Source organism: Triticum dicoccoides, chromosome 5A (genome assembly GCF_002162155.2).
Source record: "Triticum dicoccoides isolate Atlit2015 ecotype Zavitan chromosome 5A, WEW_v2.0, whole genome shotgun sequence".
Lineage (NCBI taxonomy): Eukaryota > Viridiplantae > Streptophyta > Magnoliopsida > Poales > Poaceae > Triticum > Triticum dicoccoides.
The window spans coordinates 376,160,486-376,174,756 of NC_041388.1; the positions used below are offsets into that span (position 1 = coordinate 376,160,486).

The 14,271-nt window shown below is 45.1% G+C and overlaps 1 protein-coding gene across 2 annotated transcripts; it reads right to left on the minus strand.

Annotated features, from left to right (window-relative positions):
• Window positions 1–1,140: 1,140 nt before the first annotated feature.
• Window positions 1,141–11,765, minus strand: LOC119301620 (putative serine protease HtrA). 2 transcript variants are annotated; one of them, XM_037578614.1, is made up of 14 exons: window positions 11,421–11,765; window positions 10,970–11,075; window positions 10,848–10,868; window positions 10,447–10,512; window positions 10,211–10,342; window positions 10,005–10,132; window positions 9,629–9,913; window positions 9,129–9,259; window positions 8,192–8,309; window positions 5,668–5,760; window positions 2,182–2,247; window positions 1,982–2,094; window positions 1,810–1,910; window positions 1,141–1,476 (listed from the first exon to the last, which is right to left on the minus strand). In XM_037578614.1, exons 1-14 carry the CDS (start codon window positions 11,538–11,540, stop codon window positions 1,433–1,435), a joined length of 1,524 nt encoding a protein of 507 aa, XP_037434511.1. In that variant the 5' UTR covers window positions 11,541–11,765; the 3' UTR covers window positions 1,141–1,432. The 2 variants fall into 2 exon arrangements, with proteins under 2 accessions (XP_037434511.1, XP_037434510.1); XM_037578613.1 differs by having other exon boundaries at window positions 1,810–1,916.
• Window positions 11,766–14,271: the final 2,506 nt, after the last annotated feature.

Genomic DNA, 14,271 nt, shown 5'->3' on the forward strand with positions numbered 1-14,271 from the left:
AGGGTCGGCTGTGCCCCTCAAGAATCAAAGACCCAAGCGCCGCTCTCTTTACGGTCGACTGGTCCAAGCGGCCGGCCACCAGAAGATGGCAAGGCTCAGAATGCGGCCCCGCAGTGGGCCGGCTCCTAGCAGACGGCCTTCAGAGTTGACGATCCTAGCAGGCGGCCTCCAAAAAAAGGCTGGCTCCTAGCAGGCAGCCACAATCGCCCTCAAAGTTTGCGCCACATTATGACGACAAGACGAGGCATGGCTACAACGACGCCTGCCACCCCCAAATCCAGGGCAGAGCGTGGCTACAGTGCGGCGTACTGGGCGAACATCCCTCGCCCGGCGCATCACTATTGCCACGCCTCCCATGACATCACCCATGGCAAAGAAGGCCATGCTCCCACTATGAGCTGTCGATACAACCCCAGGCGGCAGGCCCTACCTGTCAGTGAGAAGCCAGAAGGCGGCGTGATCCGCCAGCCGGCAGATGGGATGCCGACTCCCAGCAGCCGGCCTTCCCCCTTCCCTCAGAGTTTGTGCGCCATTAATCAAAAGAGACGGAGGGTGGTGGGTACTATAGCCACGCTTCCCTCGACAAAGCACATATCATCAGCAACATCGCCACAATAATGAGCAACCGACAACACTCACAAGCGGCGGACGCGGCCTGTCAACAAAGTACGAGACAGCCGGCAGGACCCACCAAGCGGCAGGCCCCAGTGGTCGACAGAGAAGCCGGCATCTACAAACACTGACAGCCAGGTCCTACACCCGATCGAATTACCATTGTACCCCTGAGGTAGGCCTATATAAACCCCCAGGGCGCCCATGCAAAGGGTTCATCCTCACTAAGACCTCAACACACCCACACACATATAAAGGGAGTAAGCTAGGGCTAGCCTTGCTCTTCTTCCCCCTCTAGAGAAACAGCTCAAGGAGCAAGCTTGTAGCCACCATTGTTGCTTAGTGATCATGCAGAGACCCCGGAGAGCAGAAATAGGGGTGTTATCTCCTAAAAGAGCCCCAAACCTGGATAAGATTCGCTAGCGAACATGTTTGCGCCTTATTCCATTTCCTGGCACCGACGACGTATTATTAGCCCCCTTCATGATAAGTCATCCGTTGGCATATGTCACACGACACCCCCGACAATGAGCTCATTGGGGCCATTTCGCCATCCCATAAGGTATGCATTACATATACCACAACATGCTGACAACAAGCGCTTTCTCGTTACATCCCACGACCCCGTCTTAGTATTTTTCATACACGCATTAATAAAACAATCAAACCAAACAAAATATCTCCGGGCCAACTTAGCATAGGGGTAGATAACATGCAGTTTAGTTGCCAAATATGGATCAGAAAACCGAAACGTTCACATCTGGCTCCCTAACAAGCTCCTCTTTAGTAACCCTACGAGATTGCTCAACTTGATTATTCATTAGACCCTTGTGTATCTAGATACGTCAGTCATCAAGGGGGCCTCTGAAACAAAAGCGGTGTCACGTCCATGAGAGAAACTTAGCAAGTAACAGTATTACAAGTGAAACAACCTAACCAAGACAGAGAGATAATGCAGCATTGCACATAGAATGCATCTACAAAGTGGTAACAGGAACTTTACACTAATACAACTTTAAAAATGCAGAGATCTAAATGTCACGGGTCTATATGAAATTACATACACATCAGCAACGACACCAAATTTAACAGATCAAAAAAAAACTCAACAGAGGATGAAACTAAGACAGTAGTGGTTACTGCTTGAAACATCACCATCAAATAGGAGAGAGAAAGAATAAGAGGCAAGATCCTCACCATATACATAGCCAGGTCGACGACACTTTCGAACAAGGGGCATCATATCAGCATCACGTTCGTCATCTGGATATAGCCACTTCGTCTTGGGTACCGGCCATCTAACACTGAAAGAATTGACTTCACAAAATATATTGACATAAAAGCAATAATTTTGTGTCAGAAAAAGAACCTGTTTTGCTTGCTCTTGTTTTGACTGCTCATGTTTTGTTCGCTCATGTCAATAACTTCAGCACTGATAGTTGCACAGAACTCAGAGCCACTGCTTGGCCTTAGGAAAGATACCTTTTTCAATGCAATGGCACAATATGGAGAACAATTAAAGCATAAATGTTGACGCACAAATGCAGAATACAAACTTCTGCAACTAACCGTAAGATGCATTCCTTCACCATGTCGAAAAGCACTCTCTGCCTTCTCCAAAATCAGCTCATGGAACTGGTAGGAATAAATAAAATCCATATGAGTAGCAGATTTTGCATGAACATGTATGTTATGTACTAATACAACGAATAAAACTATCATACTCTCCAATAGGGATACAGGGCTTCTCGATCCATATCAGATGTCATGCAAAATGCACTTCTCGTTAACAATACATCATATATTGTGCAAATATTGTGCAAGCTAAAAGCATAGCTCTACTTAAATTAGAACATAACCATGATGACCTGTATATTTATTCATTTTCAGGAAACAAGGAGCAGTGGGGGAGAATATACTGAAATAATATAGTTTAAGAATATAATATTTTTTAATTGATAATATGAAAATCCAAGGGTCCATAAGAACAAAACCACAACAAAATGAGCTCTAACATGAAACAAGAGGTTACATGCATGTTCTTCTAGCAAACAAGACACTTAGCCCACTCAGTTCTCAATTTGAATTACTATTCCTATATTCCAAATATGAATTCAAATGTTTACCCTCTATTTTGAGCATGCTAAGTTGCTAAGATGCAAATTAACAAATATATTGCCATGTTGCGAGCAATTATTTGGAACTTTTGAACTGATTAAAGTATACCAGCGTGATTAAATTAACATGCAAATTAACAAACATAGTCATTATGCTTGACCTTAAGAATGCTGAAGGAATCTCAATAAGTTTTGTAAATATACCATGAATAAGTCAAAATCAAATCATATTGTTTACTTATTTCTTGACCACTTTCGGCAATAAAACATGATTAATATAAGCATTGAAATAAGGAGAAAATCCAAGTGCTCAACTAAAATTAAATAACTCTACCAACAGAAAGTACTTCTGAACAGATATATGCAATTTGCACTGAGCATGCAACAAACTGCAGGTGTTAATTTGTCAGGTTCTGGTCTCTGGTCACAATTAGAAAGTAGCTTGCCTGATGAAAACAATTTATGATTCAATTATTCACCACATTACTGCAGAGTTCACATTGTAGAATTGATGTGTTCTTACCAATTATTATTCCAACAGAATGGAAAATGTGGAAGGTGATTGCTCAAAAGCACAACCCAGTAAAATATGGCAGCTATGGAAATAATAAATGTCTGCCTGATCATTTTTTATATAACTAACTCTAACTTTCTTGTAGGAATGGGGTTCTCTTAGGTGGGGGTGAGTCAGGCGGTATGGAAGGTCCTGGCTTGCCTACTACATTGTTTCTAGAGCTGGATTTATTTCGGGTGTGTTTGGTTGGGGAACGAAGTGGAATGGAATGTCATGATTACATTCCATCGGAATGGGTCGGTTCCGTTCCGGTGTTTGGTTGAGGACGACAGATGGAATGGAATGGCGATGTATCAGTGTTTGGTTGCAGACAGAATGTAATGGGTTTGTTTGTCCTCACCCCTCAAATGCATATATACAATACGAACAATTATAGCTGCATTTTCTCAGACATTACATTTGTTTCAATCTGCATTTTCTCAGACGTCTATAGTGAATTGAGGATGAAACAAACACTTGTTATGATTACACAACTATCTCCTCTTGCGCCAAAACATATCTTACAAATAAAAAAGAGTAACTAGCTAACTCTTAGCACTAAAGAAAGGGTTAATGCTAATGAACTACTTGGCTCGTTGTCATGGAATGGAGTTGCAGATTAGAGGAAGAAACAGGAAGTGGCTGATGCGAATCCTGTATTAAGGAAGAACCGAAAGACCCCGTTGTCCTCCTGCTTGCAATTGAGGTCAGGTCGAGCAAGGTCGCCACCACCCCTCCGGCACATCAGGCCGCTGACGCCCTCTAGCAGATCCGTAGCCCCCAGCAGGCCTGGTCGCCGCCACCTCTTCTGTGGATCAGGTAGTCGTCCGCCGGCCCTCCGGCCAATCAGATCATCGCCACCAGCAAAAGTCCAGCCGCTGCCACCCACAGGTCAAGCCGACGTCTAGAGTGTGATTGCCTCCAGCAACCTCCGCCCCCCATCGGCTGCTACCCGGTCCGCTGCCCAGATGGGGGAGTGGTGGCTGTGAGAGAGAAGGAGAGCAACGCCGGCTTGAGGGAGAGACGAGAGGTGAGGGGAGGTTGGCCTGGTCTTTGGGGAGAGGGGCAGAGATGCGAGGTGTTCCGGGTCGTTCGCTCGATTTGGAGGTACGAGCACATTCCCGAAATAAGGGGAATATGCCGTCCCAAGAACGAGTGGGTTCTGATTCCTCGACCAAACCAAACACGAGAACCATCCCTGGGTGCGGGGCGGACCCATTACATTCCACCCAATGACACGAACCAAACGCACCCTTCATCTTCTCCCAGAGCCCATGCTCCTCCTACTACCTATGCCGATATTCAACCTTCCATGGATGCCAATGGTGCTTCCCGAGCTGTTGTTCCTACTCCATTGGTTGCTCGCAGAAACGATGTAACCATGCTAGTAGAGTGGTAGTACTATGGCGCAGATGTATCTGTCCCTAGGAACATGATGCTTACGTATGAGGTGAAACACAAGCAGGAGATTCTTAATCATACATAAAATGCAATGGCTTAGGTTAGTTTAACTGGCATCCTGGGTGCATGGCAACTGGACTGGGGCCTCCCAGGAAGCTACCTGCACATTGCTTGGTTGGTATCCTGGAGAGTAAGACCGGCCCTGGTGTCATATCTTGAGCACCTAGACATGCTGGCAGCAGCCTGAAACTACTGGCAGACATTAATCAGAAGAATAAAAGAAACAGGGCGGAGATGTATGAAGTAGCTGCCACGGCTGCCCTTGGCAAACAGGCAGCATTACGGCCACCAACGTGAGCTCGGCAGGAGGTAAGACAGAGGACAGACAGGAGAACTCGATCCAGGTGGTGAGTAGATTGATTGGATCCAAAAAAATCACATAATGGAACAGGAATTTGTGATTTCTCTGTTAATTAGGATTTTTCAATGGGTTATGCGCAGTTCTAAAAAGAAAAATTTGGGTCTGTGATTCCAAGAGAGAGAGAGAGAGAAAGTAGGAAGGTTTTCTGTTGGCCTTTATTAGGAGAGTACTTTAGTATTTATAAATCAAAGCATGCTGTTACCAAACACTTCTATCCCAGGCTAGCCTACCCAGGCAAACAAAAAGAACAGTTACTTCTCAGGCTCAAGGCAGGCATCACTTTCCAGGCATGGTGTCCAGGGAACCAACCAAACTAACCCATATTGAGACTACCAGGACAGGTCACCAACCAAACACTCTATATCTCAGGCAGTGCAGGCAAAAAAAATTATTTGTTCAGGCTCATTGCAAGCATCACTATCCAGACATCGTGTCCAGGGCACCAACCAAACTAACCTATAATGTCAGATTCGCAGGAAACCAAACCAAATAAATGGAGGTCTGATTTCACAGCACAGTTTAGAAACCAAAAAAAAAAGTAGAATGGCACAAAAGAACAGAACCTCTTGTGCATTGGATAGCGCAAAGTCATCAAGCTTGGTAATTACATCACCCGCTTTGATTCCAGAATCTGCTGATGGGGATCCACTCACAACCTATGAAGCAAACAAGGATCTGTCAAAAAAAATCAAGCAAGTCACAGCAATAAGTGATCATCACAATGTAAATATCCAAATATATGTTCACATCCAATCTCAAAAGATTAGTTTTGTCCAAATCTGCTAATGTCCCTTTTCCTTGTTCTCACTTTCACTCAAGAAAATTGGCATACCACAGCGTACAGCAAAACATAGAATCTAGCCTGGATACCTGATTGCGATTGTTCAAATAATGAAATGAAGTTGAAAACAAACCTCACAGATGTTTACTACTGTGCAAGGGAATTACACCATTCCATTTAAAGCAACAAAAAATTTATGCCTGCTTAACACCTCTCTAAACTTCACGATTGAGGCACCCAGACTGAACCGAACTACCTCGTCAACAAAATATGGATGGTCTCCTATTCATGATCTGGGCACGCCGGATAATGCTGTTACTCCGGTTTGGCATGACATTTTCGAAGGCTTAGACTTCTTTTGCTCAATCACCATGGTCAATCTTGGCGATGGTGCCATCACCTCCTTTTGGGCTGACCTTTGGCTTCCGAACGCCACTACCACTTTGGCTCAACAATTCCAGGCTCTTTTCTCCCACTTAAATAGGCAGGCATCCTTTGTTGCCTGGGTTCTTGCTTCTCCAGAGCTACACCTCGATCTTGCTCCAAGATTATCTCATGCGGTTGAATGTGAACTAGCTAACTTGCGCGCTATTATGACTTTGGTAAACTTGAACCTGCAGGTCCCGAACAAAAGAATTTGCAGGCAAGACGGCAAGCTTCTAACAACCAAACTGGCCTACAAGGAGATCTGGTCCACCAGACCAACTGATTAGCTGGCTACTGCTATCTGGAAGAATTATGCTCCGACGATTCTATTGCCACCTCCAACGCCTGCCCCCTTTGTGGAGGAAGTGAGAATAATGACCATCTATTGTTTTGCTGTCCTCTCCTCCTGCCACTCCGGAGCGAACTCAATAGCTTGCATGATGGCAGGCCCACCAATCTTCTTGATGTATAGCAAGGTGCTCTATCCAACAAAGTTCATTCTACTGTGGTCATTGCTCTTCTATGGAATATTTGGAGACGTCAAACGCTAAAGTTTTTCGAGATGACTATCAGAGCCTCCATCACATTGCTCGGGCGGCTGCAGATGACCTATTGCTCTGGTCCAACCGTTGTAAAAATACCAGAAGCAAATTCTACTCTGGGACTGGGGCTCCATGTTGTTCCACCTAGCTGCGAGATTATAGTCTTGTTTTAATTCCGGCTGGTACGCCTTTTTCCGTTTTCTTTCAAATGTGTGCTCTTATACGTTATAAGTGACATTGATGCGAAAATGCCAAACGGAGACCGAGCTCCATGGAGGCCTTTATTTGAAAACTTCAAAATTTAAACTTTACAGTTTCAAAAAATTCGGACAATAAATACACTTATACCTAGATACATAATCTACATGTGAGCTACAATAAAAAGACAAATCTGGGGCTTTTTAGTATCTGTACTGTTCATCCTCAAAGCCTATGATTTGGTTTTTTTTGTGCAGCTCACAATTCAAGGTATTTCATCCTGAAATTTTTCACACATTACATCCTTGCATACATGCGTTTGTTTTCAGAATTTTTTGAAACTGAAATTTTGAATTTTCCAAAATAAAGGGCTCCATGGAGCTCGGTCTCCAAAATGCCCTACTCACATTGATGTGGATTTATTTGTAATATTCCTCATTTCTCATTATGCTGACTTAGGTGGTAGAGAAGGGTGTACAAGATGAAACTGCTCAAAAGATTGGCATTTTAGTGAAGACAAGAGGGCCACCAAAGTTCTGCTAGATTTGAGAAAGGAAGGTAGCATGTTCATGGAGAATGATGGGTCTATTGCTGCATTGAATGAGCTGGAGATATTATTCAAAGCTCTAGAAAAAACAAATATGATAAGACATGATAAGTTTTGGTTTAAGCAATGCTACAGACCTTAATTACCAAGTTGTGTTCAAGGGGGGCACGGTTTGGATCTTCTATTCGTACTTCCGTGTAAGTGTTTCCAATTAGTCATATATCATGTCCTATCGCCGGATGGGTTGGTGGCTTGGATACATGGCTGTCAGGGAAATTTCATCGATGGAAAGAAGTAACAAATGGAATAGGTTGTTAGCAATGCTCAATTTGATAATTTTCTTTGATCAGATTTGTTTGTTTATGTATGGGGAAAAATCATAAATGGGGAGGAAATTATGTTTTCTTAGTAATGAAATGGGGAGTGTGTATTTCTTAAGATGTTCAATTCAACTGCTTACGCCTGAAACATGTTATTTATTTTGTAATTGATACCACGTGCATTGCACATGCACTATTACTAGTACACATATAAACAGCATAGCAACACAATGAAAGAAAAGACTACATCAAATGCATGAGGTGGATAGTCACCTTCTGTACGTAAATGCCATGTGCATGGGGTAAGATGTCATGTACTTCTTCACGGACACGCAATTTTTCAGCTTGAAGTGATCCAATCCTCAGACCATGCCATGGCTGCAGAACTCTCCTACACATATCACATCATTGATCATTCGATATATTTACTAACAATAGACCAGTTAGCAATATAAAAAAAAGGGCAGCCCGGTGCACGTAGCTCCCGCTTGCGCAGGGTCCGGGGAAGGGTCAGACCACTTTGGGTCTATAGTACGCAGCCTTTCCCTACATTTCTGCAAGAGGCTGTTTCCGAGACTCGAACCCGTGACCTACGCAGACTTTCCCTACATTTCTGCAAGAGGCTGTTTCCGAGACTCGAACCCGTGACCTCGTGGTCACAAGGCAACAGCTTTACCAGTTAGCAATATAGATGACCTAAAACTACACAGAAAAAATGAGCCAAGTAACATCAGCTACACAGAACCCAGGATAGTGAAAGCAAGTTTGGTAACATCCAGAGAACAGTGACCAGCACATATTAAGGGGACTGGAACTGCTTACTCACAGCTAGTGGCTACGGGCTACAGCAAATACCTGGTTTCTGGTGGCTCAGATGAACAGGAAGTGACTAGCAACTATGATTATCACCACCCTCCTATCAGCAATTAATACTCGAGCCAATCATGCAGCCATCATGGCTGCCACTGATCAGCTAGGTGGTGGCAGCATAATTTTAGCATCTCCCAAGTATTCATCCAATAAACTTATCAATCTAAGAACCATTAAATGTTAGCTACGATATCCTAATTTTAATCTCAAAGTCCTGACCTAATGTCTCCACAATCAAGCAAATGATAAGAGAGTGGTAAAAAATTGTTTAGTATCTTGACAACATGCGACTGAACTAAATATATCCGAAGCACATACAAGTAAGAACTTCAAAACATACCCAAATTCATTGAAGTGCTTTAAGCATTTCTGGAGGATAGTGATTGGTAAGAAAGGAGCTCCATCCTTATAATAAAAGCTCATGCCTATGAATTTTCCATCAGCATCAATAATGGGGCCCCCAATTCCAGCCTAGCACAGAATACAATGGCTGTGAACATGCTTTGTTTAGAATGTATTTCATATTTAGGTACGCTACATAATATTGTTCGATATGAACAATTTCTTAGATATTACTCCCTCCGTTTCTAAATATAAGCCCTTTTAGAGATTTCAATACGGACTACAAACAGATGTATATAGGCATACTTTAGAGTGTAGATTCACTCATTATACTCCTATGTAGTCTATGTTGGAATCTCTAAAAGGTCTTATATTTAGGAACGGAGGGAGTATGTATGAATATCTTCCTAATGCGAACAAAAAAGTCCTACTCTAGTCATATTACCAGTTTCTTTTTATTAATCTATCTACAGAGCGATAAAAGATTAGGGGAAGTACCTTTGTGGTCTTACATGTAGATGCCATGAGTTGCTGGCAATCGAATTTGCAAGTTTTGTACAGCAGTGTCCCACCTGTAGCCATTAGTTCTCCAGATTCAAAAACTCGTCCAATAGCTACCAGTTTACTTTGGGAGAATTTGACATTAGCTGGCACTTCATTATGAAAGCATGCTGCATGAAATTCTGGAAAAGCCTTGGTGTTCACAACAGCAATATTATAATAAAAATCATATTTCCACAGTTTTCCTACAACGAGCTTGCCATTGGGCAGGCGCACCTTAATCTGCATGCAAGTACAAACTGTATCATCTTCATCTCATGAGCACATAATCATAACAAACCAATGGGATGGAAAATTGACTAGTAGCACTAACCTCCAGTTTATCAAGTATCTTACTTTCATCTTCAGAGGATCTAATCAAGCTAGCAGAGGTTAGAATGCTCATGCTGGATGCTGTGTGCTGGATGATTGTGCCTGTGCATGTAAACCGTCTATTTTGACCTACACAGGATCGAATTTTTAGTTACTGATTAACCTAAAAAACTTGGAATCCCAATAACAAAGTGATTGCATTGTTACCCTTAAAAGCAGCAAGTGAGACAATGGACTGACATAGGCTCAAAGCAAGTAACTTAATGCTGGTGTGCTCTTCACTGTAGCCATCTAAATTTCCAAAGCAGAGCTCAAATGTATTCACCAAGCGCATGCCCCCTAATCGAAAAAACATACCATACCATGAGGGCTAGAATAAATATCTTGAAACACATGAAAAAAATGGGAGGGGAGAATCAGAAAAATGGAAAATAATAACTTGCCAGTAATCTTAGATGGCATAGGATAACCACGGGGAAGTAGGCTCTTGCGTAATATGCGTGAAAGGTCTGGTTCAATAGGTGAAAATGTGTACCAATTAGCATTTGAAGCCAATATGCAAGATAAAACTGGCACATGCCAAAACAAAAGGAATAGCTTTTGGTCGGACAAGTTTCAACCAAACAAAAAAACAATAAGCACATGAGTAACATGTTTCTGTCGAACAAGACTTTGAACATTGAACGAACCTAGGAAGCAATCTTTCATTTCATTAGTACTTTTTTATGATGCATATGTTTAAACATGATGTTTTCGTTTAGAGGTAGAAATAATTTCAGGGATGTACGATCCAATACTACGATCAAACGCTTCCAATCCCTAGGTGTCCTCAAAACAAACTAACCATCCCTCGGAGGCGGAGAATCTGCAGGTAATGAACAATTAATAGCATTAGTAATATATTTTAACTAGTTCCTTTATAATTAACAATTCAACAGAGACTAGAAATTGTTGCACTTGGTTCACCTTCTCGGTTGGAGTTGGACTGTAAAGAAGCCTTTCTCTTCTTACTTGTGCTTGCTCCTCCTCCCATGCGTGTACATTCTTGATTCTTTCTAGGCATCTCCTGGACCTATGGTTAAAGAAAGCGCTAATTATTGACAAAGTTACATAACTAAAAGCCATCTGAACCAGCATTTTTAAACCAACAAAAGCACTCAAATGAAAGTTGAGCTATATCTACTGAAGATCCTGACAGCATGGTATACTTTCAGGACAAAAATTCCATGCAAATATAGGATGTATTAATCAGTAGACTATATCGATGTTTAAGTTTCTCGTCACGAAATCTCAGGTCATGCTAGGACAAAAGCACAAGGTACTATCCACCGGAAGTGTGACTGGCCCGCATCGGGCTATGCATGCAAGAAGACGAATAGAGTATGAGGCAGGGAACCAGTTTCCGCAAAAGACTCACCAGAGAGGTGGAAGGGAAATCAGGGATTGCCGCCGGCGCAGATTGGAGAAGCCGTTCCTGCTCGAGTGGGATGGCAGAGGCGCGGCGACAGGGTGCGGCGGGGAGCTGCGCCCCTCGCATGGTAGTGCTCGCGGCAGATCGCCGCCGATAGGGCGGAGGGGGGCGGCGGATTTGGGGACGGGGGGCGGCGACGGGGAGTGGGCTAGGGCTATGAAGAGGACAGCAATCCTTCTCGGACGGCAAATTTTGGGAGTGGGAGGGGGGCTATACCTCCAGAGGCGTTCCCGCAACCTGGCGCACACCCAACCTCGATCGATTCTCCGTGACCGGGTGGGAGTGGGACGGGGAGCTGCGCCTCACGCCCGGTATTTGGGTGGTGTTCGGTCGTGACAAGATCCAACTAAGAGCATGCATTACTAGTAGAGCCTTCAAACTCTCAAATCCCTAAAAATAACCGTTTATTTTACAGTTTTCGCTGAAAAAACACTGTAAACTAGAACCTCTAAACCCTCAAACCCGTAAAAAAATTTAGAGGTTCAACCCTCAAACCACTTTGCAATCTGTAGAAGTAGGGATTGAGAGGAAAATCTCCCCCCAACCCGCACTCCTCCTCGTCGCTCGCTCCTCGCTCGCGCGGGAGCCAACCCTCCTCCTCCCGGCCTCTTCCTCCCGCCGCCTCCTGCCGCGCCGGCCATGGAAGGCCCCGCCGCCGCCGCGCCCCCGCCCGCCGCTCCCGCCCCGCCCGTCCCGTCCCGTCCGCCTCGCCCGCCCCGGCGCCCGCCCAACCGACCGTGGCCGACGTGGTGGCGGTGACCCACGTCGGGGCCAAGCAGCGGCGGGCGGGCCTCGCACCACCTCCTGCCGCCCCGACCACCGTCACCGCCCCGCCCGCCTCGCCCGCACCGGCGCCCGCCCTCGCCGCCTACCCGCCGCCCGCTCCGGCTACCAAGAAGAGCCAGCCGAAGGCGGCCTCTCATGGGCCGCGAGGGGCGGCCTCCAAGGTCGCCGGCTCATCCCCGGCCGTGACCAAGCCGCGGAAGAAGCCTGCGGCGGCCGCCGTCGCCGAACCTCCTCCCGCCGCGCACGAGGTGTTCGAGGAAATGGCAAACCCATCCTCGTTCATGGACCTCCTTCAAAACGCGGAGGTGGACCTCGGAGCTCCGCCTCTAAACCCCTTTAGGGTTGGTGACGACTTGGAGGAGAAGGAGGAAGATGAGGAGGATGTAGGGGATGACGAGGAGGAGGTGGCCGAGATAGGGGAGGAGGCATTCACCGCCGCTTCCCGCCCACACGCGCGGTCGACAAACTACACCGAGGCGGAAGATGTCCTCTTGGTTCGTGCTTGGGCAGCTGTGGAAATGGATGCAACCACCGGCACCGATCAAACCGGTAAACGGTATTGGCAAAGGATCAAGGACGCCTATTGTAAGATCAAGCCGAAGAATAGTGGGTTCATCCATCGCTCTTTCCGGTCGCTTCAAGGCCGGTGGGAGTTGATCAAGCCCGCTTGTTCTCGTTGGAGTGCGGCCATGGACCAAGTGATAGATGCACCACCTAGTGGAACCGTGGAGAGTGACTATGTGAGTACATATTTCTTCACTATTTTGATTATGTGTGTGCACTATGCTATTGGTGGGTTCTTATGTGATTTATGTGTGGTTGATAGGAGATAATTGCCGGCATGAGGTACAAGGAGATGGCCGCTTCCAAGGGCAAGGCATTCCCATTTAAGCATGTTTGGTTAATTCTTCAAACTTTTGACAAGTGGAAGTTGAGGGATCAAGAGACCGCACCCAAGAAGTCGGCAATGCTAAGGATGGATGATAGTGAAGATGAGGAGGAGAGGAACTTGGGCAAGCCCGAGGGAACCAAGAAGGGCAAGCTAAGGGTGAAGATGGAAGAAGAGGCGTCAAGCCTAAGGGAGAAGATGGGCCACAAGATGAAGGCAAGAGAGGAATTGACGACGAAGACACTGGAGACGAAGCTTCTTATCACCGAGAAGAAGAAAGAGGTCAAGCTTGCACAAGTTGAAGCAAAGCGTGAAGAAGCAAAGCGCAAGGCCGAGTTGGAGGAGAGGATGATCAAGCTCAAAGAGGCAAAGGTATGGAAAGAACTCATGGTGGAAGAGAAAGAGCACATGATGATGTCCAAGAAGGACATGGATGAAGACCAATTGCAATGGTGGAAGGACTACAAGGAGGACATTGCGGAGAGGAAGAAGATGTTCCGTGTTGCGTCCTCTACTTTTCGAGGTGACACTCCGATGAGTAGTAGCGGTGATGGCGGTGTGTACGACTCCACCGGTGCCGATGGAGATGCTTGATGGAGCCCGCTTGTGGTCTAGGAGATGGCACCGAGGTGCAACTTTTGGGTGATGATGCCGATGAGAGGAGGAAGATGATGATTTTGTGATGTAAACTATTAAACCATGCATCAATGATTGTCATTTGATAGTTTGTTTGGAAGTTGATTGTGTTGTTATTGTCATAAATTGTGAGATGTCAAATGATAGATTTAAAGGTTGGGGTCGAGGCAAAGACTAGAACCCTCAAATCCAATCCTTAAAGCAGTTTACGGGTTGGGTTTGAGGGTTCTAGTATTTGCCCCTGTTTTTCAACTCTTAAAAGTGTCAAAAAGTGGCACAACTCAACCCTTAAAACTGCTTTTAAGATTTGAGGGTTTGAGGGTTCTATTAGTAATGCTCTAACCCTCAAACATCACACAAGTGGATTCAGACAATCCGTAAAAAAAAGGTGGATTCAGACAAGAACTAAGCCCCGAATTCGAAGGGATCTGGCTAGGATTTCTATTGGAGGGGAAAGTAGAGGCCAACCACTTCACTCACAATTAG

What these genes read in the sequence shown, in the direction of transcription:
- LOC119301620 (XM_037578613.1), bottom strand. Translation starts at nt 11,540, where the DNA reads ATGCGAGGGGCGCAGCTCCCCGCCGCACCCTGTCGCCGCGCCTCTGCC. An exon ending in CTCACTTGCTGCTTTTAAGG is followed by an intron (nt 10,133 to 10,210) that starts GTAACAATGCAA and finishes GATCCTGTGTAG; the next exon opens with GTCAAAATAGACGGTTTACA. An exon ending in TCGACCTGGCTATGTATATG is followed by an intron (nt 1,477 to 1,809) that starts GTGAGGATCTTG and finishes CTTTTGTTTCAG; the next exon opens with AGGCCCCCTTGATGACTGAC.